Genomic DNA, 27,452 nt, shown 5'->3' with positions numbered 1-27,452 from the left:
GCATGACCTGCTGAGTTTCTCCAGCATGTTTGTGTATTGCACTCGACCCCAGCATTTGCAGACTTTCTTGTTTAACTCCCCTTGTCCTTAACTGCCACCTCATCAGACCTTGCATCCAATGTATTATTCCCGGCAATTTCCATCACCTACAAGATCTCACTGTCCACTCTGTTTTCCACTGAGACTGCTCCCTCCATGACTCCCTTATCCATACCTCCTTTCAGTTGTGAATCTGTAATGTTCATTTACTGTATCTGGCACTCCCAACAGGGCTTTCGATACATTGGTAGACAGAATGCAACCTATGCTCTGTCTTCTGCAATAGCAAGGAGCTCCCAGTGGCTAACCACTTGAATTACACACCAGATTTCTACACTGACATCTCTGTCCTCATACTGCAAAATCAGTCTCCTGCAAATTGGAGGAACAACACTTTATATTTTTGTCTCAGTAAGTCTCCAACCAGATGACATCAATATTGACCTCCAATTTAACCTCCCCACCCCCGTCTCTCTCTTCTCCCTGTCTCATTTCTTTCAAATCCTTCCCTTCTTTGTCTTCTTCCCCTATTACCTCAACTTTCCCTTCTACCCCCTCACCTGCATCAACCTATTGCTTCACCTCCTGCCCCTTCCACCCATCTCTCCTCCTCCCTGCCACCTTTTTATTCAAGCACCTACCTTTTTTCCAGATTCTTGACGAAGGGCTCAGGCCTGAAATGTTGATTACCTTTTACTTCCTCTGGATCCTGTGTGACCTGGTGGGATTCTCTCCCATCGTGTATTGTACTTGACCCCCACATCTACAAATTTTCTTGTTTAACTCCAACTGATCTATGTAATGGGCAAACAGGCTGAAGGCAAGCGAAACCATTCCTACACTGATAATCAAGCAAAGGGTGTTAGAAGGATAACAGCAACATTTTTTTTCTATTTGGAGAAGCAGCTTTGAAGACTTTCAGAGCCTATTTTGGGGAAAAAAAACAAGCTTAATTTGAGTGTCTATTTGGAGGGGAGGGTAAGAGAAAAATATCGGATTAAGTTCTAGAGGAATTAGAGAATAAAAGAAAATGAGAACTTGAATAGCTGTAAATTCATTGGTTGAAGTGGAGAAAAATCCAGACACTAAGATGGAAAGAGGGTGGTTTGGGATGACAGATAAAAGGCAGAAATATTGAAATTGACAAGCTGACTATATTAGCTAATTAACAATGAAAAAGCACAGTGATGCACCTCAAGGCAAGTAGGGAATGTTATTTTTGAAAAGAAAATGATTTTTAGAAAGTCCCAACTTTCATACACAGGAAAGTCAAGTTTATTGTCATCTCATTGTACAAGTCTTCTTCTTTGGCTTGGCTTCGCGGACGAAGATTTATGGAGGGGTATGTCCACGTCTGCTGCAGGCTCGTTGGTGACTGACAAGTCCGATGCGGGACAGGCAGGCAGTGGTTGCAAGGGAAAATTGGTTGGTTGGGGTTGGGTGTTGGTGTTGGGTTTTTCCTCCTTTGTCTTTTGTCAGTGAGGTGGGCTCTGCGGACTTCTTCACCGAACTTTGAGGCGCCAAGATGCACGGTTGGAGGCGATATCATCCCACTGGCGGTGGTCAATGTGGCAGGCACCAAGAGATTTCTTTAAGCAGTCCTTGTACCTCTTCTTTGTTGCACCTCTGTCTCGGTGGCCAGTGGAGAGCTCACCATATAACACGATCTTGGGAAGGCGATGGTCCTCCATTCTGGAGACGTGACCCACCCAGCGCTGTTGGGTCTTCAGCAGCATGGATTTGATGCTTGGGGACTCTGCCAGATCGAGTACTTCGATGTTGGTGATGAAGTCATTCCAATGAATGTTGAGGATGGAGCGGAGACAGCGTTGATGGAAGCGTTCTAGGAGCCGTAGGTGATGCCGGTGGATGACCCATGATTCGGAGCCAAACAGGAGCGTTGGTATGACAACGGCTCTGTACACGCTGATCTTTGTGTGTTTCTTCAGGTGGTTGTTTTTCCAGACTCTTTTGTGTAGTCTTCCAAAGGTGCAACTCAAGTACAACTCAACTAAACAACATTCTTCAGTCCTCATTGCAAAACTCCCAGACATACAATCAGACATAAGATGCAAAGAGACAAACAGAATTCATATATACAAGTAAATAAATATTGTTTTGTTAATGTGAGAGTCTTGGATGGTTAGTATGAGCAGTTCCTTTGGTTGTTCAGTGTTCTCACTACCCATGGGAAGAAGAAAAAGGAGTATGGCAATGGAGTTATAAGCCACATTTGAGCAATTAAACTAACTGGGGTTCAGTGCAATAGTATTTATCATTATCTCTAACAACAGCAGCACATCACTAAAAGTTGCCACAAACCCTGGTGGGAAGGTTAGCGTAGAGGTTAGTGGAATGCTGTTACAGTGCCTGCAACCTTCGTTAGATCTGGCACTATCTGCAAGGAGTTTTTAAGTTCTTCCTATTTCTGCATGTTTTCTCCGGTACACCAGTTTCCTCTCACCCTTCAGAAATATACTAGGGCTGTAGGTTAATTGGGGGATTTTGACTACATGGGCACCTGAGCCAGAAAGACCTGTTACTGAGCAATATGTCTAATTTTAAATTTTAAAATATAAAATGTATTAGCAAAAGTCATAAATAGAAGTTAATAGAATCTTGACATAAGTATAAACCATATGAAGGTTGCACCCTTTGGTTCATTGTTAATTTAATAAAATGGTATTTTAAAAACTTGACTGAGGTTTAATGTGACCTATTATTGTTTGAAAGATCCAGAAATATGAGGATTGTGAAGGCAAAGTGTTAATTGCAGTAGCTTTAAAAATAAGCCGTGAGTCATCATTTTTCATTCACTTCTGGTTGAGCTTCAAAATAAATTAGGGTTAGAGAAATATTGAATCTGGAGGACATTGGAAATTATCTAGCCAAATGACCATGGTGTGAGGGCTGAAAAATGAAGACAGGTTCTCTTCATCAGGGCTGAATAATGTGAGGGCTGAACAATGTATAATTTTGAAAGGAGTTGAAACTATAACTGCAAATTTTGGATCTTTTGAATATATTCTTTGCCATTTTGTGTTGGGAAATATTAGCTAATACACATCCAGAACTTGTTCTGGACTTGAGCAACAGCAGTGATGTGGTGGGTTATTGAGGGGGAAAAAAAACTCTGCCTTTCCATTGGTAAATATAACCACAATTAATGCATTGCATAAAACAGTATATAACAGCACAGGTACAGGCTCTTTGGCGTATGATGTCTATGCCAAACACTATACTAAATCACTTCTACATGCACATTATCCATATCCCTCCTTTCTATGCATATTCATGTGCCTGTCTAAAAGCCTCTTAAACATGGCATACAGCGCAGTTACAGGCCCTTGCGGTCCATGATACTCCAATTAATCTACTGCCCCCATATATTTTGAATGCTGGGAGGAAACTGGAGCATCCAGAGGATCCCCATGTAGACATGGCAAGAAGGTACAAACTCCTTACAGACCCTAATCTGGGTCGCTGGTGCTTCTACCACTGTACCTTACAGTAATTTAAAAATACAAAATGACCCTCCACATTTCATTTCAATGATGCTCCTTCTCCCCTCCCATTTTTACCATGGGAAAAAATTCTGATCGTCTTATGGGCCTCGTAATTTTATAATTTTCCATTGAGTCTCCCTTCACCCTCTGATGCTCAAGAGAAAACCAGACTAGATTGCCCAGTCACTCCTTGTAAACTAGGCAGTTTACTGGTAAACTCCTTCTGTACCCTTTCCAAAGCCTCCACAACCTTGTAATGGGGGTGACCAGAATTATAGACAGTACAACATGTGCAGCCTAACTAGAGTTTTATATACAGGTATGCATCACTTAACGTCAGTTCATCCGTGGCCCCATAAATTATTCAGTTACTGCAAGCAAGTCTACAGCAAAAAAGTGATGGCTAGCTATAGGAAATTGTATATTGTATGCCCAAACTGATCTGACTACCCCACTCTCTCCCCACAGCTCTGTATCAGTTCCAACTAATCCCACTACCTGTGATCTCCCCACAGCCCTATATCAGTCCCCACACTGATCCCACTGCCCCGCTGTCTCCCCACAGCCCTGTATTGGTCTCCACATTGCCCCATTCTCTTCCCACAGCCCTGTGTCACTCCCCACTCTGATTCCTATTTACAAATAAAAAGTTTACAGGTACACTGCAGTATCCCATATAGCTTTGTTAAGTATATAATATTGTGTTTGCACAATGTCCACATTGCATAAAGCCCAATTTCACAGAACATATCAAGGATGTTAATCTGTTATTGCAATACAACTTGCAATACAACTTGCTCTCTCTTGTGCTCAATGCCCCAAACAATGAAGGCAAGCATACCATATGCTCTCTTCACCATCCTTTCTACTGTATTTTCACTCACAAAACACGCACATGCATATAACACACAGAAAATCATAAATTGTGTAAAAATATTTTGGTATCACGTGTACACACATAATCGCATGGGCATAGAATTCTAAATTCCGACTGACAAAATCAATTTGTATTTAAATAGGACATGAGACAAAGCACATACCAGTATCTGCCACAGTTCTTTTTCTTTGGCTTGGCTTCATGGACGAAGATTTATGGAGGGGTAAATGTCCACGTCAGCTGCAGGCTCGTTTGTGGCTGACAAGTCCGATGTGGGACAGGCAGACACGGTTGCAGCGGTTGCAGGGGAAAATTGGTTGGTTGGTATTAGGTGTTGGGTTTTTCCTCCTTTGTCTTTTGTCAGTGAGGTGGGCTCTGCGGTCTTCTTCAAAGGAGGTTGCTGCCCGCCGAACTGTGAGGCGCCAAGGTGCACGGTTTGAGGCGATATCAGCCCTCTGGCGGTGGTCAATGTGGCAGGCACCAAGAGATTTCTTTAGGCAGTCCTTGTACCTTTTCTTTGGTGCACCTCTGACACGATGGCCAGTGGAGAGCTCGCCATATAACACGATCTTGGGGAGGCGATGGTCCTCCATTCTGCAGACGTGACCTACCCAGCGCAGTTGGATCTTCAGCAGCATGGATTCGATGCTGTCGGCCTCTGCCATCTCGAGTACTTCGATGTTAGGGATGAAGTTGCTCCAATGAATGTTGAGGATGGAGCGGAGACAACGCTGGTGGAAGCGTTCTAGGAGATGTAGGTGATGCCGGTAGAGGACCCATGATTCGGAGCTGAACAGGAGTGTGGGTATGACAACGGCTCTGTATACGCTTATCTTTGTGAGGTTTTTCAGTTGGTTGTTTTTCCAGACTCTTTTGTGTAGTCTTCCAAAGGCGCTATTTGCCTTGGCGAGTCTGTGGTCTACAGTTAATCTCCCACAATTAACACTCAATCAATCACCCATTATATAGATTATATCCTGCTGCAACACATTAACGATCTTTGGAGAGGAATCAATTAAATAGATCGAAAACCGGCTTCAGAGTTGAGGAAGATTTTAATTCTAATGTGGCTCCAAATCAGAGGTACTTGATATGTTAATCCCCTCCCTCAGGGATGGGTCTAGGCAATTGGCATTGATAAGGTGCAGTGACCTGTTTGTTGGAATACCATGGGATTCAGTACTGATATATTCCCAAGATCAAAATTTCCCATACCTACTATAAATTGTGCGTGTTCTTTCATTGCCGCTATTACATTCTCATGTTCACTATAATATTCCCATGCTCTCTATAAATTGTGTGTGTTCTTTCATTGCTGCTATTACATTCTCATGTTCACTATAATATTCCCACGCTCGCTATAAATTGTGCATGTTCTTTCATTGCCGCTGTTACATTCTCATTTTCACTATAATATTCCCACGCTCGCTATAAATTGTGCCCGTTCTTTCATTGCTGCTATTACATTCTCATGCTCTCTATAAATTGCTGGTGCTTCTTTCCCATGGCCGGTATTAATTGTGCGTGTTCTTTCAATGCCAGTATTATATTCCCATGCTTGCTAATATTCCCACACTCGCTATAAATTGCCAGCGTATCCCTCCCAAGGCTGCTATTAATTGTGTGCGTTCTTTCAATGCTGCTATTGTATTCCCATACTTGCTATAAATTGACAGTTTGACTTCCCATGGCCACTATTAGTTGTGTGCGTTCTTTCAACGTGTAAAAATACTCTTGCACAGCGCTCACATGAATATAATGTGCGCGGGGAGTGGTGGGACACACCTGGTTTGTAAAATACACATAATGCACACATTATATGTGGAAAAAATATGGTACTTAAGTTGCCCCTTTTTAAAATTTATGGACCAGGACCTCTAGGTCACTATAACACCAATGCTGTCAACGTCCTGCGTTTAACTGTGTACTTTCTCCTTGCATTTGACTTCTCAAAGCACAACACCTTACACTTATGTGAAACCAGCTCCATCTGCTACTTCTCCACCCACTTTCATAACTAATCTGGATCTTGCTGTATCATTTGATAGCCCTCTTGATTGTCCCCTGTCCATCAATCTTGGTGTTATCTGCAAACTTAATAAACTATCCACAAACTTCTTCATCCAAATCATTTGTATAACACAAACTGCACTATTCCCTGAGCAGCACCTCTGGCCATTGACATCCAGCTAAAGTAACATCCTTCCTCCACTAACCTCCATCTTCTTTGGGCCAGCAAATTCTGAATCCAAAATATCAGCCTTCTGGAGTAGACTGTCAAGAAGGATTTTGTCAAATAACTACTCATTTAGTTCAGAGACACGAGAGAGATGGCAGATGATGCTATCGGCACATTGTAAAAGAATTGCCAACATTTTGGGTTGGAACCCTTCATCAAAAGGTGTCCTTCACCCCTGCCTAATTCACCAATCCCTGCTGAACCCTGTTTAACCCCTTCTACCCTGTCCTCATGATGCTGATATCCCCCACTGCCTTGATAAAGGGTTCCAATCTGAAACAATTATTCTTTTACTCCCACTGCTATTCCCCCCACTGAATGCCTCCCCCAGATTGTTTTTTACTCGTTGAATTTACAGTTGTGCATGGAGGTACCATGAATGCCTCCCCCAGATTGTTTTTTACTCGTTGAATTTACAGTTGTGCATGGAGGTACCATGAATGCCTCCCCCAGATTGTTTTTTACTCGTTGAATTTACAGTTGTGCATGGAGGTACCATGGAAAAACTTAGTTTTGTGTGCTCTGCAGGCATTCACAAAACATTGTCATGCTCTGCTGCTGTTTTGGATTTTAAAATTGACAGAATTTTTCACATCATGAAAGCAAAGTGCTAAGACTGATCATGACAATGGGTCAATTTGGGTTTCTAGCATTTCACTTGACAGGCAAGCCAAATTCATATCGAAGAACTTCTGGGCCACAAACGGATGCTCTATGCCACCAGGCATAATCCTGGTTAAAAGTAGCCTCCTTGGTTCCAGTTACTGTCCTGGCTCTGGAGCCCTACTGAGAAACCTTGTAATAGCAGATTCTGCGCTATTCTTTCATATCCTCTTATTCTCTCAATAGCCATTGCCTCTCCTACGGTTGATAGTTTTTTAATTACAGTTAAATCCTTGAAATCCATCACTTATGCGGATTGGTAGATGCCGGATAAGTGAATTTGCCAGTTGCTTGAGACGGTGTGTTGCATGGATGGGTGAACTAATGCCATTTTTAAACTTTCATATTTTTTACCTATTTTTCATTTTTTTTAATGCCTGTTTTTTCAGGCTTGAATTCCAGATAATGGGAATTTTACTGTATTTAACCTTGTTTAGGTTTTCAAGGATTTGCCTGGGAGAAACTCATCCACATTCATTGGGAAATTATGGTTTTGCAGTATGCAGATATGTGGACATGTCTCTAACCTGGACGATTTCTGGATTGCCAATGGCAATTGCAATAAAAACACAAAAATTTTGGATGAACTCAGCAGGCCTTGCAGCATTCTTTTTTAATTTAAAAAGAATTTAGTCATAGAGCATGGTAACAGGCCATTTCAGCCCATGAATCCTTGCCGCTCAATTACACCTGATTGACCTACAACCCCACCCTGGTTCATTTTTGAATGGTGGGAGGAAACCACAGCCCCTGGGCTAAACACACGCAGACACAGTGAAAACGTACAAACTCCTTACAGAGAGCGCAGGATTTGTACCCCAGTCCCGATCACTTCTTTAAGCTTAAAGAAGGGATTGGGCCTGAAACATTGGTAATACATTAGAATCCCCATTATTCAGCGCCCATGGCGATTGCAGATGCTGGAAATGTGAATTTTCCAGTTGACTGAGACTAATCAATGCCTAACTAATACCCTGCATGAAGAATACACAGTTTAAAAGACAAAAAACAGTGCAAAATGTTATTAGACAAAAATCAGTATTATAGTATTTAATTATGTAAAGTTCACATTAATTAAATAATTCCCATAATTTACAAAATTTAAATTTGAATCCTGGTCACTGGGGCATGACTGGAGCACTGCGATGGCTGATTGTTTGATCCCATCTTCAACAAGGTGGTGTGTGTTGTTTCAGAGAACATTTACTTTTAGAATGTTAAACTTTTTTATTTAAAAATGTCTATTATTTAAATTTTTTTTAAACCGTAAATATTCGAGAAAAATTTTGTACTGAAATTTGAGCTCAATGTGGGGGTGGAGGGGGGGGGGGGGTCGCATTATACACGGGAGTAAAATGTTTAAAAAAAAATTCTACCAGGTTTAATAAAGAGTAAGATTATCAGCAGCTGCCGACATTGACTGATTTACCACGTGATTTTGTTTACATTGGTGGTACATGGTCATGCGAAACCAAGATTTTTAAAAAAAGACAGATTATTCACTTATATAAACGGACGTTAAACTGGAAAATAACAGTTATTCTAGATACGCGTATTTTGCTGTGGTTCTAATTTCTATCCATGATGAAGAGAAAACGCAGTGTTTATGATGCATCATTTAAGCTGAAAGTGATCAAGTACGCAGAAAGCATCAACAATGGTGCAGCCTCCAGAGAATTTGGGGTTGCTGAGAGTAACGTTAGGCTTTGGAGGAAGCAGAAATCAGAGATAGCCAAGTTGCCCGTGACCAAACGTGCTCGTAGGGGAAAGCAGGTTCTGTATCCAGACTGGGTTGACTGGGTAGAAAGGCAGAGAAAGGATGGCTACATTGTCACTTGTTTCCATATCCAGCTTCAAGCTAGGAAACTGCAGAAAGATCACAAATATGGAGTGAGTGGTACATTCAAGGTGTCAAATGGTTGGTGTCAGAGGTTTATGTAGAGGCACTCCCTGGTCACACAACAGAGAACCAAGATATCACAGAAGCTTCCCAGTGATTTAGATGACAAGATAATTAGTTTTCACGATTTTGTGATTAAGTTAAGGATGAAGCATGACTTTGATATGAATAATATTGGCAATATCGAGGAAATGCCTTTGTGTTTTGATATGCCTGGTAACAGAACTATTGACAAAGTGGGAAGTAAGATGGTTTTGTAAGGATGACAGGTCACGAAAGGGCCCATTTCACCGTAGTTTTGTGCTGCTTAGTTGATGGGTCCAAGTTTCAGCCAGTGGTGATCTTTAAGCGCAAGACCATTGCAAAAGGAGAAAAGTTCCCACTAGGCGTTCTTGCACACTGCCATCCCAAAGGGTGGATGGATGAAGAGGGCGTCAAACAGTTGGAGAAGGTGTGGATTAGAAGACCTGGATCTCTTTTAAAGAAACCGTCAATGTTAGTGTGGAACTGGTTTCAACCCCATCTGATAGAACCAGTAAAGAAGCAGCTTGACAAGTGTACTGCAACCCCTTGATGTCGTGCTTAATAAGCCATTTAAAGACCATGTTAGAAATGATTGGATTTCCTGGATGGCCTCAGACCAAGTGGAGGAAACAGCAGGGGGAAATCTCAAGAAACCAGGCCTATTCACTGTTGTTTCCTGGATAAAATAGGCCTGAGATTCACTTCCAAGCAATATGGTCTCTCTGAGTTTTTTTAAAGACAGGATTCAGCAAAAAAAATGGATGGGACTGAAGATGATGTTTTAGGGGACGATACAAATACCACCACTTCTTCAGACTATGAACATGAATCTGAAAATGAAATAACAGACACAACAGGCCTGGGACACAGATGAGAAGATCAATAGAGAAGAATGGGATGCACTTTTTGGAGCATCTGATGATGATGAGTCTGATTTTGAAGACTTTTAAAATAAATATTTTTTTTTATTTACGTGTATATTTTGAACAATAAATTGATTATGTTTACTATGATAATTCTGTCATTTCATTCAGCACAACACCACTTTTCTTCCACAACCTGTCAAAGTGGCACTTCCATGATGATTTTGGACCAATAAAAATGGGGGTCTTATTATACACGGGGGTAAAAATTTTCTCCCTTTTCCCCCCCTCAAAAAAAGGGGGGGGTCGCAGTATACACAAATATTTACGGTATTTCCTCGGGTTTTTGTTTTTCAGTTGATTGAATTCTGGATAATGGTGATACTGTAGTGGCGGCTACACTGCTCCTGCAAGAACACACGCAACCAGACGGGTTGAGCTCAGTGAGCAGACTAGTTTATTGCAGGCTGATGGGTTGCACTTATACTCCCAGCCTGGACCTGGCTGAGAACTGCGCTGGAGGGCGCTGACGTCACCCGGGCGTCACGTGGTCCCCAAGCGCGGGTTTCTGAGCCCCGAGCTGGAAGGAAGGGAAACTCCCCCCGATGGTGCCATTTTGGCCGGCTGCCCCGCCGCGTGGCTTACAAATGGGGCCGGTTCGCCTGCCTTGTGGTGAGCGCCACACTTCTACTGTGTATCTTTACCTCCTATGGACCTGTTGAGTTCCTCCAGTATTTCTGTGTTTTTACTACAAACACAGCTTCTGTAGACTTTCATGTTTCATTTCAGTGGAGGCTACAAATCTACTTGCAAACATTACTGGGTGTAATATGATCTGCTCCAAGATTACACCTTTAGTTAAATATGAACCAGTCATGCTGATGGTAGGACAATCTTAACAGTAGTGGCAAAAATTGCTATACTTGGTATGTAAAGACCCGAATGTGTCCCAATTCCAAATGTGAAAACAGTCATAATTTCAAGTATTGGTGCTAACTGCAATTTCCCAGTACCATCATAAAGTCTGGCAGGTCAATGTGGAATTTCAACAATCAACTTATTGACATTTGCATCAGTCTAGTAATCATGAAGTGAATATTTTAGAGACCTACAGGATGTGAAAAGATTCTTTAATCAACTCACTGGTGTTCTTCCTTGTGTACTGATTTGGAAAGGTCACTGTAGCAGCAATACATCAATAAAATTATGTCTGGAACACGGAACTTCCTGACTTTGGTTTTCTGACCACTGCACCATGGAAATTTAGCATGGATGAAGACCTAGATAAGGTGGACAGCAAATCACATTTTCCCCCCGGGCAAGAGTAGCAAATACCAAAGGACATCTGTACAGGGTGAGGAGAGGAACGTTTAGGGAGATGCCAGAGGTAAGTTTTTTTTAAAAACACGGAGGTGGGTGCTAGGAATACATTGCAAGGGGTTGTGGTGGAGGCTGGTACAATAGAGACTTGTAAAACACAGGCACATGGATACAAGAAAAAATAGATCAGATATACAATGGGAGCCCCATGGTGCAGCTCATCAGAGTGATGGTGCCTTTCTTATTTTTGAACTCTACCCATATTGCTGCCATACAGCCCTGCCCGACATTGTAGTTGGAACCCTCCCAAGTACCACCAAGTGAAGCTCCCTGAGAAGGTATTTGTTCCCCTCCAATTCAGATGCAAATGAACCTGCTTGTGCAGGCTCTACCAGCCCTGGAAGATTTCCCAATGATCCACATATGTGAAGTCCTCCCTCATGTACCAAATTCTTAGCTACATATCAAACTGCACTGCCACCCTTTTTTTTTCCCTCACAAGCACATGATGCAGGTAGTCATCCTGAGATCATAACCTGGGAAGTTGTGCCTTTTAATGTACTACTTGGCTTTCTGAAAATTATGTGGCAGGACCAAGACTCCCTTCCTGCTTATGTCATTGGTAGCAGTTCACCCTCCCCTTTCAGAATGTCCTGTGCCCACTCAGAGACATCCTTGCCCTGGCATTTGAGAGGCAATAAACCTGACTTATTGATATGTTTTGTTCAATGTGTTTAAAAATGCAAGGATAGGTTGAGTGTGCCTTAATCCTTGGCTCAATCTATACGTTTTTTTTATTTTAAAATTTGACAGCATGGTAACAGGCCTTTCCAGCCCATGTGGCCCAATTATACCTACATCCCTGATATGTTTTGAAGGGTAGGAGGAAACCGAAGCAGATGTGGGGAGAATGCACAAATTCCTTCCAGACATCGCCGGATTTGAACCTGTCACTAGCTCTGTAACAGCATTGTGCTAACCGTGGCATCCCCGGTATAGTTTTATGCAACTGAGAAGTACTCGTGATGACCAATTTAGCAGAATGGCACGAAATACTCTGAGATTGGATATCTTTGCATTTCAGTACTATTAATAGCACTGATCTCAGTAAACAGTAATTTACCAATTAACTAAAAAGGCATTCATGCAGAACAATGCCCAATGTTTTGTGATTTGCTCAAAAACAAATCAACCAGTTTACGAGATGCAAAGCATGTTGATGGATGAAGGGGACAGATTTACCATGATCACTCCACTTGTGAATTTAAATGGCAGCAGTATACAGGCAGCCAAAATATGAACTGTAAATTTTCTAATTGCAAACTGATGATTGTTAAATTGCCATTCCTTTAACAACTCTTCAAATTTGCCTGCAAGTTGAACAGAGAGATCCTATTGAGCTGTTTTTGCAATAATAATTAATCTTGAGCTGAAATTAAAGATCAGCATATGGGGTTAAATAAACCTGAGCTCGGTTCATGAAATAATATCCCTTTTGTTTTGCAAGCATAATTTTGTGAAGTGTGGTGTAGGTTGGTTGTCCTGTGATGCTACTAATTAGTAATTTGTTGCAGGCTGAAGTTACTATAGCAACTGTTAGTATATGAATATTGTGTACTGTAGTACCTTACCTATTCAGTTGTAAAAGGTTGAATCTATTTATCAATTTAACTATGTATTGAAAAGAAAAAAACAATTACAACTCCGATCAATCCATTCAGTTCTTGAAAAGTATATTTTGTAAGTGCAAGTAAATTAACTAGTCCTACTGTGACAGATTATGTTATATTTTATATTGTATGTAGATAGTTTTAAAGGGGATAAATAGTGGCAGGTTTTTTTAGTGTAGGTCACAAAAAAATACTTGGACATACTGTGGAGTAATGGATTATTGTTTTGGAAAGCAACAGATGAACGAACTCAAAAGATTGGTTCTGGTGGTGTAGTCTATCTGAGTGCGGAGTGCTGTTCTAAAAGGGTCATGTGGTTTTCACAGAGAGAGAGAGAGAGAATTCAGTTCTACAGTTCAGCAACAGCAGCTGGGACTGGAACAGGACAAGCTGGAAAGCTTGTGGAAAAACCCCATTTGGAAGACGAGTTGTGAGTTCTTAGTTCAACCTGTTCAAAGCCCTTGTGGTCCATACAAGAGATGGCTGGCTATATAATGTTGAAATAAGAGAAACAAAAAGGAACTCTGTGGTGACCTGAAAGAAAGAGGTTATCATCTGGAAACCCCTGATGGGGCAAGTTTCTTCGGCAACACACTGAAGTGGCTGATCGGAAGGAATCAGTTTGTGTCCAATGAGCAACGAATCTCTCTCTGAAAACCGACAAGAACCTTCCTGAGCAGTAACCATTTACTTTCAAGCACCAAAGCATGGTGAAATTCATAAATGTTAAAGTCTGTGCACAGTATAAGAATTGCCTGATACCAGTGAACTTGGAGGAATAAGAAGTGAGATTGCACTGTGAATCAAATAACTTTTCTGAACTTACATAAACATTACATATACGCGCGCTTAGCATTTGAAGGGGGTTAAGTTAATAGTAATGTTAAAGTTTGACCCTGTTTTCATGTTTAAAGATAATTAAAAGTAACTTTTGTGAATTTCTATTGCTGCTGGGTTTTGGGGTCCTCTGGGCTCATAACACTACCCTCTTGGCACTTTGCATCAGCTGGTAAATGTACAGTTTGGACTTCCAAATACAAGAGATCATCCTGATGCTTGATGCGCCATTGATTATGAAACTGTGTGGACTGAGACTTCATCTCTATACCTGAACATTAATATGTAGAGTTATAGTTTTACAGCATGTAAGCAAGCTCTTTGGCCCAAATTGTTCATGCTGACCAAATTGGTCCCATTTTCTTGCAAAGAGGTACTGTATCCCTTTAAGCCCTTCCTATTCATGCACCTGCCCAAATGGCTTTTAAATGTCACAATTGTCCCTGCCACTACCACTTCCTCTGGCAGCTTGTTCCAGATATCTACTAACCTCTGAGTCAAAAAGGTAACACTCAGTCTCTTTTAAAATCTTTCATCTCTCAAATATCTGACCTATAGTTTTTAATTGCCCTACCCTGGAAAAAAAAATAATATGACAATAACATTATCTGTGCCCCACAACCTCCTCTTCTGCAGAGAGCATAGTTCCAGCCTTTCTTTTATTAACTATCCTGAAAACATTCCTATGATTCTTTCTTGTACCCTTTGTAAGATTCCACATGATAGGCTGGTCCAGAAGGTCAGATCGCATAGAATCCATTGTGACCTGGCCAATTGGATACAGAATTAGATTTATGGTAGGATGTGGAGAGTTGTTGCTTGGATTGGAGGCTTCTGGCCAGTGTTATGCTGCTGGGTCCTGTGTTTTGGCCATTTATATTAATCACTTGGATGACAATATAGTTAGTGTGGCTAGTATGTTTCTAGATGACAGCAAAATTGGTGGTATTGTGGATGGTGAAGAGGGTTATCCAAGTTTACAACAGGATCTAGATAAGTTGGGAAAGTGAGCAAAGAAATGCAGATGGAATTTTACCTGGATAAGTTCAGGGTTATGCACTTTGGTAGGATAAACCAGGACTTGCACAGTGAATGGAAGGCCCCTGTAAAATGTTATAGAACAGAGAGATTTGGTGATATAGGTACACAGATAAACAGGGTGATGAAGAAAGGCGTTTGGCATACTTTCTCTGTCAGGGCATGGAGTTCAGGAGTGGGACGTCATGTCAAGATGTTGTTGAGACCACACCTGGAATATTATGTGCAGTTCTTGTCACCCAGCTACAGGTAACCCAGGTTAACACTTTTAAACATTTGAATAAATTCCAAAATCATTGTGTGATTTTTTTAAAATAGTACTATCTTTAATGAAAACATGGGTAATTTGTTTATGCATTGATATTAAAACCAAATTAGGTGCTTTTTGACATCTGGTGTACTCGTACATCTTGACAGCTTTTCCAAATAATTGTAAGTTGATGTTATTTCTTCCCAAAGTATAAATTTTTGTTCTGACAGAATTTTGGCATATCCCTGTATTGATTTTTTTTTGTTATGACATTGCCTTATGTTCTAATATATGTTTACAACTACAAGAATTAGAGACCTAAAATAGCAAAATTGTCATCTAATGATCTAATTCATTTGATATTAGCACCAATTAACTCATTTTATGTCATTCATGAAGATTTTATTTTATTCTATTTTGCCAAACTTGGTACATTGAGATCTAATGAGAATGACCATTTTACAAAATAACAAATTTAATGCACTAGGATCTTTACAATAAAATCAAGGGTGAACCAAACAGACTGTATAAAGTTTCCATTCAATGAGATCTTACTCATTTTTCTCATGTCATCAACATCTTTTGATTCCCCTGGTGTACATGCGCTGCTAAGCTTTGAATACATTCTGTGGCAGATCATTTATTGGTCACTGTTGAGGAAAATGGGAAAGATTGATTACCTGTGAGTAAAGAAACTTACCTCCTGAATGCTGTTTTAATGTCCTGAAACCATGTGAATTCAGTTGGCCCTGATAAACTTTCCTGTTAATTCCATATTCTAAAATTTAATGAAATGAATTTATGATGAATTGTTTGAAGAATATGATGGCAAACATCAACAATACAAAACATCTTACTTGCCATGAATTTTAACATAATGGTTGTGGATCATGAAGCCAGTCATTGGTGGTTCTCTTTGAGCTAGAGTCAACTGCTTCTGCATCTGTGTAGGCAGTACCTAATGACGCTCTTGTACCTTTGGAATGCTTGATATGGTGGGTTTCCAAAATGTGAAAACATTCCATGTTCTATTTAAAACTACAAATTTGGCGACATAGCTCTCTCTTCCTCCCATGTGATTTGTTTATTCTACCAAAGAGAGGAACTTGTATGTGCTACATCCTGCCAACTCAGGAATATCATAATTTTTACAACTCTTCCATGTATTTTGACCAATTATTGATCAAAGTGTCTCTTTAGCCAAACAATTGATTTTCTTCATTTAATTGTGTTAAAACAATCTTGATACAGGTACAATGCCTAATTGCTAGGCTCACAAAATAGTGATATTGGGTGTCCCTGTGAAACCATCTTGTATCATTTGACTATTGCAAGCTCCTGTAGCTGTTAGCACTGTCTAGTAGCTCCTCCACAATCTCCATCAGTGCCGGAGCACCACTGGGTTGTGTTCTTAGTCCCCTGCTCTACTCACTTTACACCTATGACTGTGTGACTTGGTACTGTAATGGATTATAAATATTTGGGATTTTGGTAAGATTAGTGGGTTACATACATACACACATTTTAAAACATATCTTATTTGAAAGATTGAAGTATTCATATTTAGCAACATTGCAGGATATCTGGAGAATGCGATGCACATTTCACAAGTAGGTGCTAATTGAACTGATGTCATAAAATGAAAGACCATTGTTGGAGGAGACAAACTGGCTACAAGTACCTTTCTGCAAAGTGCTCACAGAAAAGTCACTCCTGGGTTTTGTTTATCTAAGACAACATCTTAACCAAGGAGAAGAACTCCTGTTGTTTGCTGAAGAAGGTGGGGGTTTTGCCAAGTGAGAGAGTCACATGGGCTTTCTGGCAATTGGGAGTTGGAGAGAGAGAGAGAGACAAGTTAACAAGCTCTCCCAGCTAGCGTGGGGGACCACTGAAAAGAGACTGAACAGTCAAGGTTGAAACAAGCCAGGAAGAGCTGGTTGGAAACAGAAAGTTCCAGAGCAGTGGATGGCTGGAAGTGCTATTTGTCTGATGTTTCTCTTGGAATAAGAGGAACAGGTGGCCTGAAAGAAAGAGGTTACCAGCTGAAAAACCCTGATGGGGCAAGTTTCATCAGTGAGACATTGAGGTGACTAATGGTGGTACCTCAGTTGTGGAAATCCTGGAACAACACATCTCTCTCTGCAAACCCTACAAGAACCTTCCTGAGTGGTAAACATTTACCTTCCGAGCATCAAAGCTTGGTGAACTTTATACATCTTAAATTCTGTGCACAGTATAAGAATTGCCTGTATCCAGAGAACTTGGAAGAAGGAGAAGTGAGATTGAACTGTGAACCAAAGAACTTTTCTTAAATTTACACACACATTACATACACGTGCGCTTAGAATTAGAAGGGGGGTTAGTTTTGGGTTAGTTAAGTATAGAGATAAGTTAAAGTTTGATTCCGTTTTCAAGTTCAAAGTTGATTAAAAATAACTTTTGTTTTAAAAACCACTTGTCTTGGTGAATGTCTTGCTGCTGGGTTTTGGGGTCCTTTGGGCTCATAACAGTACAACAATAATACCATCTCCAAATTTGCAGATGATACCACGGTCGTGGGTTGTATAAAGGAATGATACAGGATGGAGATTGAAAACTTGGCTGAATGGTGCACCAACAACGACAACCTTGCACTTAATGTCATCAAAACTAAGGAGCTGACGGTTGACTTCAGGAAAGGAAATCAGAGGTGGAGAGGGTGAGCAAATTTAAGTTCTTAGGAGTCACTATCTTGGAGGATATTTCCTGGACCTAACATACCAACAGCATCATGAAGAAAGTACGTCAGGTGTTTGTGGAGGTTTGGTATGACACCAGAAGCCCTGGCAAATTTCTACAGATGTGTGGTAGAAAGTGTGCTGACCGGCTGCATCATGGACTAATATGGGGACACCAATACACCTGAGCCCTCCCCACCACGAGAACACCTACAGGGAATGCTACCGTCGAAGAGCTGCAGGATTCATCAAGGATCCACACCACCAAGCACATGCTCTGTTCTTGCTTCTGCCATCAGGAAAGAGGTATAGGTGTCACAAGACTTGCTACCCTTTCACCATCAGACTCCTCAATGACAAACTCAATCAGAGACACATTTGGAACTCTTATTTGTGCACTTTATTGATTTTCTTTTTTATTCTCTCTGTATTGCAGTCATTTTGTTTACAGTTGTTATCTTTTTACAGTTCTTTATTTGTTTACATGTTTACACTGTTGTTTTTGCACTAATAAGTGGTAATTCTGCCGTGCCTGCAGGGTGGTATGTGATGTCATGGTATGTACTCTGACAATAAATCTGAAATCTGTGTTTCAGCAATAGCCCTTAAAGGGATATACATAGGCTTTTCTTGGTGTGTATAACCTTTTGGTTACAAGGATATTTCAAGATGCTTTTATTGTTATGTAATAAAACAGAAAATGTAATATTATACAAAATTTCCAGAAGTCTGCTGTAAGCAGAGCGATGAGCAAGTATTTTTGGATGTGTTGCTATGACCTTGAATGGACTGAGTTTGTACAGCATGGGGGTCATGGGTAGCAAATGGCTTTATCCTCAAGGACCCCCACCACCCAGGCCATGCCCTCTTCACTTTGCTACCATTGGGAAAAAGGTACAGGAGCCTGAAGACAAGCACTCAGCAGCACAAGGACAGTTTCTTCCCCTTTGCTATCAGATTTCTGCATGAACAATGAATAACAGACACTGTCTTACTTTGACTTTTTCTTGCATTATTTTCATTACTTTAATCAAAAATTAATTGATTAATTAGACATACAGCACTGTACAGGCCAATTTGGCCCTACAAGTCTGTGCTGCCCAATTTGCACTGCATTAACCTATACTCCCAGTACGTTTTGAAGAATGGGAGAAAGCTGGAGCCCCCGGAGAGAACCCATCCAGACATGGGGAGAACGTACAAACTCCTTACAGTCAGTGCTGGATGAGAACCCAGGTTCAGTCCCAATTGTTGTAAGATGGTTTTTATAAATGTTTGCACTGTAATACTGCAACAAAGCAATGAAATTCATGACATGTACTTGAGAATAAATTCTGATTCTGATAGAGCTGCTGCCTCACAGCTTCAGAGTCCTGAGTTCAATCCTGGCCTCTGGTGTTACATGTATGGAGTTTGCATCCCTGAGAGTGTGGGTTCCCCTCAGATACACCAGTTTCCTCCCACTCTGAAGATGTGCAGGGTTAAACCAAGTATTTTGCAGGAACATAAAAGTCACAGATGCTGGAATCTCGTGTGGGCAGAGAGTTGTTAGAGCAAGTTGGCAGATCAGACAGCATCCATGGGGCCTGACCAAAAACGTTGACTGATGTGGATGCTGCCTGACCTCCTGGGTTTCTCTGGCAATTCTTTGTCTGCTTGAGATTCCATTTGAGGAGCCTTGTGCTGCGTGGACATCACACAATTTGCATCTTCCATTCTCTCTGACCGAGAGAAGGGAATGTCACAGGGAAAGCAGTTATTATGTTCAGTGCTGGGGGATAGAGATGTATGAGCAGATTAAAGGGAGCTTTGCTCTCTCCACTCTTCCTGCATTCTGCGATTCCATTGGACATCCTCCGTTCTCTCACTCAAGCATTCATGAGCAGTGTTCACTAAGTGTGGTCAAGTAACTTTTCTGTTTCATAGCTCGGCACAACATCATGGGCCGAAGGGCCTGTATTGTGTTGTAATGTTCTAAGCATTCTTCACATATTGAATTGATGGAAGTATGATCAGAAGCACCAAGACAGGTGGGTGAAGAACACTACCCACAGAAAGTATGATCTTTGTCTAGTTTTGGGAGAGGGTGCTGGTGGTTGGAGAATTGGGAGGAAAGCACTGTATCAACACCAGAGGGCCAAAGTCGGATGCTCTCAGAGAGATGCCTGTTCAGCATTACTATCTGCAGGTATCTGTGGATGCTCTATCTTTCGTTTAGGCTCCTTGAGTATGGGTATATAGCAGTAATCAAAAATCTAAAATGTGGCTGAGATCAAGATTCAAGATTATTTTATTGTCATGTAATAAAATTTAAAAGTGATATTAATCAAAATTTCTTTTAGACTGCCATAAGACAGACAGAATGACCATCAACAGACATTATCCATTGCCACTTACGGCCAGAGAAAGAGAATCAAAAGAGAGTCCCCCCCCCCCAGAATCACCAAATGTTCATGGATTCGCCTCCAATGCTCCAGCAGTCTCTGTAGCCACACAGCCTTCAATCCAAACCATCAGCAACCCAAGCTCCAGATGCACACCTTTGATACTAACAGGAAGCCAACACAGTCTCACATCTCGGTTCCCTTCAGCCATTCTGGAGACAGTCTGTAGCAGTCCATAGCCTCGTATGAGTCCCTTGATGTAGTCACCTGCAGCCTGCGTGGTGTCCTTGCCTTGGATCACCCACCTGTGTGTTCTTCAGCCTCAGAGCCCCTCACTGGTCACACTGGTCTGCCACCATGGTCACTATCTTGTGGGTAACCTCTGTGTCAGCAGCCTAGTATAACATGGGACTAAAAAGCTGAAAACAACTTCTTCCTCCACAGGCAAAGCAGACCAGTGTGAGAACCAACATTTGAGGTGATGAGTTAATAGATTTCAGTGAGGACAAAAAATGTGTTTTTATTATTGGTACAGTTTTCAGGGAATGAAGTTAACAAAATGTGGTTGTTCTGTGGGTAAACAAGGAGTGGTTGAGCAAGCTGGCCTTATACTACAAAATTTAGAAGACTGAGAGGAGACCTGGTCAGTGGTCAATATCAAAATCAGAGGTTGGGATAGAAAGATACCAGTGATAGTGGTTGCATTAGATGTGGAGAAAGCATTTGATAGATTGGAATGGGGTACTTTCTTTAAAACACTTAATGCTTTTGGGATTCCAAATACTTTTGTAAATTGGATAAGAGCATTGTATGATCAGCCGAAATTTTTTTTGTATTGATGCAAATGATAAATAACATTTTTTTTAAATCAGAGATTTGGGAGTCCAGATAGAGATGAGAAGAAGTCTTTCCTCAGATGGTGGTGAATCTATGGAATTCTCTTTTTCAGAGCTGTGGAGACCTAGTCTCTCAGTTTATTTAAAATCAAGGTTTTGGATATTAAAAGAATCAACTGACATGAGGATTGGTGTAGAAAATTGCCACTGAGATGTGATTAAGTGTTATTTTTGAATGTTGAATTAGGTATAAGAATGGCAGCTTATTTCTTCTATTTGCATTACAGAACAGTAAAACCCCTGTATCCAGCAGTTATGGGGGATTGGTAGATGCCACAAAAGTGAATTTTCCAGTTGCTGTAAACTTTCATATTTTTACCTATTTATTTTCTGCAATTTTTCTGCCAGTTGCTCAAATTCCAGATAATGAGGATATTACTGTGTTTGTGTTCTCAAGTATTACCTGCAATATCTTTAAAGATTCTATATCTCTTTCCATTGTTGGCTGTAATTAGTTACATGTCAAACTGTTAAAACTTCCACCAGACCTTTTTTAAAAAAACAAAATTGTTTATTGACGAGACTGCATTACTACGTGCATCAGCTCTGGCAGGCTTTTGGAAAAGTTAAGAGATGTGTTGGAGCTGGGAGAGGCTGCAGGCATTCCTGATAGGTCTGGCATCAAATCCTGGCCAACAAAGAGTGCTAAATGACTTGCCACAAGATAAATTTCTAATTGCAACTGTTGTTTTTCTGATTTCCCTCTCACCAGCTGTTTAAGTTTTGATGGAAGCTGGTTGTGATCTGGTATTTTGATTAAAAACCTTTGCCTTTTGCAGGTGACTTGTCAGTGGCCTAATTTCCATGGACTTTAACATTTAAAGGGGTAGCAAAAGAATAATGGCATTGTCCTAATCCTTACCTCACTGATGGCTTCCTGCCTGGCGGAAATGGTTGTGGTTGTGTGTGGTGTTGCAAGAATCACAGGATAGTTATGAAAACAAATTCATTGTGGCATGAGATAAAAGTAGCAATTTTGGAATTTTCAATGGATTTTCCCACAGTAAAATTTTAAGCCCACTTACTGGAGGTGATCTGTCCTGAATTAACAGAATGATACCTTGATGGATAAATGAAGAAAAAGCCACATTGCCATATTAATGTTGTTAATTCAATCAGGTTTTTGAAGCAGCCATTGCCTGGGTAAAGCACGATAAGGAGCCTCGACAAGAGCACATGGCACAACTGATGGAACATGTCCGGCTACCGCTTCTAACACGTGAATACCTGGTGCAGGTAATGTTGCAGAACCAAAGTTAAGATGTAGTACAAGGTGAAGGTCACTCTAAATTCATGTATGGCAAATTTGTTCCTGGCCATTGTCGTCTCAATGTCCCATTTACAAATGCTGAGGGGTACATGTCTAAATTGGGAGTGATTGTTACACTAATATGTTGATATTCTACAAATAGAATTGCACCTTACTAGAAATACACCAGTCTCCTCCATTCTAATCACTGAGCACTTCCTGTCCCAAAGTGTGCACTGATCCAAGCAAGAGCGTCAGTGCAGATGGGAGGGTATAGTTGAGTTCAAATTGATAGTTTCATGGTTTCTAATGAAACATGGGATGGGAAACCTCTTTCTGTTGTCATTATCTATTAGCCAATGAATCAGTGCTCCTCCTTGTTGAACAACACTTGGAAGAGGCATGAAAAGTAACAAGGTTCAGAACTTCACTCTCTATTGCCCAGAGTGGATGTGGCTGCATCAACGCTTGCAGGTTTTAATGGAACAGACATGAGATGTGGCTTCATCCTTCCCATAACTACATTTGTGGTTATGACAGCTACACAGTCCTTGTGGACACAGTTTCATCTTTGCTTCTTCCAATGTGAATTGTTGTATGTGCTAAATACAGAGCCTTCCATAATGTTTGTGACAAAGACACTTATTTTTCTTTTATTTGCCCTGTGCTCTACAATTCAAATTTGTAATCAAACAATTCAAGGTTATTTGTGTATATTTTACTTTGACCATGTAGAAATTTCAGCACTTTTTAGACATAGTCCCCTCATTTCAGGGCACCATAATATTTGGGACATAGTAATGGTATATATATTAAAGTATCTTGTTTGGAACTTTGTGGCATATCCCTTGCATGCAATGACTGCTTGAAGTCTGTGATTCACCAGGTGCTAAGTATCATCTCTGGTGATGCTCTGCCAAGCTTCTACTGCAGCCATCTTCAGCTTCCGCTTGTTTTGGGGTAATTTCCTCTTAAGTTTTCTCTTCAGCATATGAAAAGCGTGCTCAATTGAATTAGAATCAGTTGACTGTCTTGCCATTCAAGAATTTTACAGGTTTTAGCTTTGAAAAAAATCCTTTATTGCTTTAGCAGTATATTTGGGATAATTGTCTTCCTGTAGGATAAAGAACTGTCAAATGTGTTTAGAGCACACATGTCAAACTCTGGCCCTTTATATTTGGCCCGCAAGATCATATTAAATATATATTAGAGTTGGCCCGCTGGCCGCCGCGCCAGTAGAGCGCATGCACACTGAAGGTGAAAATGAAGATGCCAGAGGTGTGGAGGGATCTCAGAGTCCCGAATCCCAGGGATTGGAGCGCCGCACTCAGCCCGCCCGGCTCCCGGACACACAGACGCGGCTGGAGTTGGGGACCATCCTCGCTGGGTCTGCGCTTCAGCGGCGACGCCGGACCGAATGTCTCGTTGGTGATGCCTTCCCCCTCGCTCCGTGCGCGGCGGACCCTGCCTCCCGCTCCTTTTGTTGGAGACGAGCCCAGCGCCGTGAGATCGCAGTTTAATCCCTCTCCAACCATGGGATGGGGGTGGGAGCAACGCGCTCTTCTCAGCCAATTCCTCCACCGCCCCGGACGCCGGCGTTTCAACGGGGGGTTCGGGTGCCTTTGTCAGGCGACCGACCTGTTGGTCCAAGACAAGTGGAGAGCGTACAAACTCCACATAGACAGCACCTGAATTCGGGTGAATGTGGAGCTGCGACCCCACATTCCACATCAGGACTGTGTGTAAGATTGGGAGCAGTGAGACAGAAGCTTATTTTGTTCCTGTGATTTAAGCCTTTCTTGGGGTTGGGGAGGGGGGTCCTTCTCTGACCACTTGCCTAACAATTAACCTAATCAGATGTGGAGTTACCACAATACAACAGTTCTCAACCTTTTTCTTTCCACTCGCGTCCCTGTGCCATTGGTGCTCTGTGATTAGTAAGGGATTGCTTAAGGTGGTCTGTGGGTGGAAAGAAAAAGTTTGAAGACCACTGCTTTAATCATCCCTCATTGACTCGTCATGTGCACGGTTTCAGAACGCAAAAGGAAATGGGCAAATGACAATGACAATGACAATGAAAGAGTTTATCCAAAACTATTATTAAACATTTATTTTAATAAGAAAAAGTTTAACATTACATATGTTGAAAGAAGAGAAAACATGCAGATGTTGTTGAAAATTTCCAATAAATATTTAGTTCGGCCCTCGACTTAGTCCAAGTTTTTAATTTTGGCCCTCTGTGAATTTGAGTTTGACACCCCTGGTTTAGAGGCATTTACTCGAACTTGAGCAGATAAGATGTTTCTAAACACCTTAGAATTTACTTTGATATTGCCATCATCATTAATATCATCAATGAAGATAAGTGCACCAATACCTGTGGCAGCCATACATCCCAGGCCAGAACACAGATGAGGTCTTATGCTTTGGATCTTGGGCAGTTCCTTTACACCTCCACACTTTGCTCTTGCCATCAATCTGATACAGGTTAATCTTGGTCTCATCTGTCCACGTCCTTTTCCCAGAATTCTGCAGGCTCTTTTAAATATTCCTTGGCAAACTGTAATCTAGCCATCCTGTTTCTTGGCCAACTAGTGATTTTCATCTTGCAGTGTCTGTATTTCTGTTCATGAAATCTTCTGCAGACAGTAGCCACTGACACATCCACACCTGCCTCCTGAAGAATGTTTTTATCTGTCGGATAGGTATTTGGGGATTTTTCTTCTTTTTTGGAAAATTTTATTTACTAAATCATGGTTAAACATACAATAATGGATACAACTTAAAAAAAAATACATACATGATATATTTTATGTAAATAAAAACACCTACAACCCACCCACCCCTACCTACCCCCCTCTAATCTACCTCCATAAAGAAAAAGGAAAGAGGAGATAAAATTCATCAATTAATTACCATGGTTCTGAACAACACCACTAACGTGTGGAAAGGGGATTTAATAATTCAACCCTATATAATCCAAATATGGGCTCCAAGTTTTAGCAAAAAAGGAGTAATTATTACGTAAATTATATGTTATCTTTTCCAATGGAATACAAGATCTTATCTCCACATGCCAGCTTTGTATACTCAAATTAGTCTAATTTTTCCAAATAATTGCCAAACATTTTCTAGCCACAGCTAAAGCCGATCTCAAAAAAGCAATTTGAAATTTATTTAATTTTAACTCTAAACTCATTCTTTTAATATTACCCAATAAAAATACTAAAGGATCTAGTGGAAATTTCAATTTAAAACTAGCTTCTAAAAGTTCCTTAAATCTATTCCAAAAGGGGTTCACCGTCTCACATAACCAAGTAGAATGTAAAAAAGAGCCTACTATGACATCTAAAACATAAATCCGAGGGAATAAACTTGTATTTCCTAAATTTCTATGGAGTTGAATATAATTGATGAATAAAATTATAATGAACCAATCGATACCTTACATTTACAATTTTAGTCCTACTATCCTCACATAGATTCATCCAATCATTCTGAGAAATTGATATAGCTAAATCTTTTTCTCATTTTAATCTAGATTTACGAATATCCGTCTTAAGCATTTTATTCTGTTATAAAGCATACATCTCAGATATAAATCCCTTCTTGTCACCTTCAGTAAGTAGAATTTCAAACTTACATTGTCTAGGTAACCATAAAGTACGTCCAAAATTATCCAACAATAAGGTTTTAATTTGATTATAAGAAAAAAAGTATTTGAAGATGTATCATATTTCTCTTTCATTCTTTGAAAAAAAAATCCTGCTTCATAAAAAAATTTTGCACCAATTTAATACCCCATTGATCCCATAACTTCAAAAGTTGATTATTAAGTGTAAAAGGAAAAAGTTTATTTTGATACAAAGGAGTTTTACCTGAAATTTTACCTTGAGTACCTATAACTTCATTTTTTTAATATACCATAAATCCATTAAATGTTTCAAAACAGGTAAATAATAATTACTCAATAATTGAGGATTCCATCTATAAATAAACTGATCCATCTTCCCACCAATCTGAGATAACTCAATATTAGCCCATATCGAAGGTTTATCCACTTCAAACATCCTATTAATAAATTTCATCTGTGCTGATTCATAATAATTTTGAAAGTTAGGGAGTTGCAATCCTCCTAATTCATATTTCTAAGTTAATTTCTGTAATGATACCCTTACCATTTTATCTTTCCATAAAAATGTCCTCTTGGGGATTCTTCTTCATTATGATGAGAATTCTTCGGTCATCAGCAGTGGAGATCTTCCTTGTCCTACCAGTCCCTGTCATGATAATGAATATGTATGAGATATACCAGAAGTCACGTGGTATGAGAGAGAGATAAGAACACAAGCAGGAGAACAAAGAAAACGGGAAAATAAAAAGACACTGAGAAGTTTACTTGATAAAACTTGTGTTTAATGTTTTATTATCTTCACATTTCGGGCCACAAATGTGACATTGGCGACAAGGATGAAAGAAGCTTGAAGAAAATTAAAGACTAAACAAGATTACAGAGGATTACAGACAACTTCAAGGTGATAAGAATTTTCTCTGTGACTCAGTACTTTGGGGCTGGAATATTTCCTCATGGCTGGTGCAGACGGTGACTTTCAAATACATGGTGGAATTGCTCATTTTGACCCAACGGGTGATGCAAGTACTGTAAGTGTGAAGTGGAAGGCATGGCTAGAAGAATTTGAATCCTATGCCGACAGTCGTGGCCTATTTCTACATACCGGTACAGTTGAACAAAAAGCGCAGAGGAGGGCGTTACTTCTTTTCACTGCGGGACCCTCAGTTCGGGAAACATTTAAGACACTTTTGAATACTGGAAGAAAGGATGAGTACCGGAAAGCGGTAGATGCATTAAATGCACACTATGTAGTGACACCGAATGCTACATTTCAACGCCATTTGTTTCGGAGAACGAGACAAGAAGATGGCCAGACAATTGCTCAGTACGTGACGAGACTACGCCAG

General features: G+C 40.5%; 1 protein-coding gene across 1 annotated transcript in view; it reads left to right on the top strand.

Annotated features, from left to right (window-relative positions):
- The window catches only part of klhl2 (kelch-like family member 2), a 175,942-nt gene that overhangs the window by 105,178 nt on the left and 43,312 nt on the right, over window positions 1-27,452 (top strand). Inside the window, exon 7 of the mRNA XM_069926491.1 lies at window positions 22,343-22,459. Within this exon, the coding sequence (XP_069782592.1) occupies window positions 22,343-22,459 (117 nt within the window). The remainder of the gene's footprint in view (window positions 1-22,342; window positions 22,460-27,452) is intronic.

Source organism: Narcine bancroftii, chromosome 3 (genome assembly GCF_036971445.1).
Source record: "Narcine bancroftii isolate sNarBan1 chromosome 3, sNarBan1.hap1, whole genome shotgun sequence".
Classification (NCBI taxonomy): Eukaryota; Metazoa; Chordata; class Chondrichthyes; order Torpediniformes; family Narcinidae; genus Narcine; species Narcine bancroftii.
Note: the sequence above shows the minus strand (reverse complement) of the source record. Positions and strands in the feature narration are given on the sequence as shown.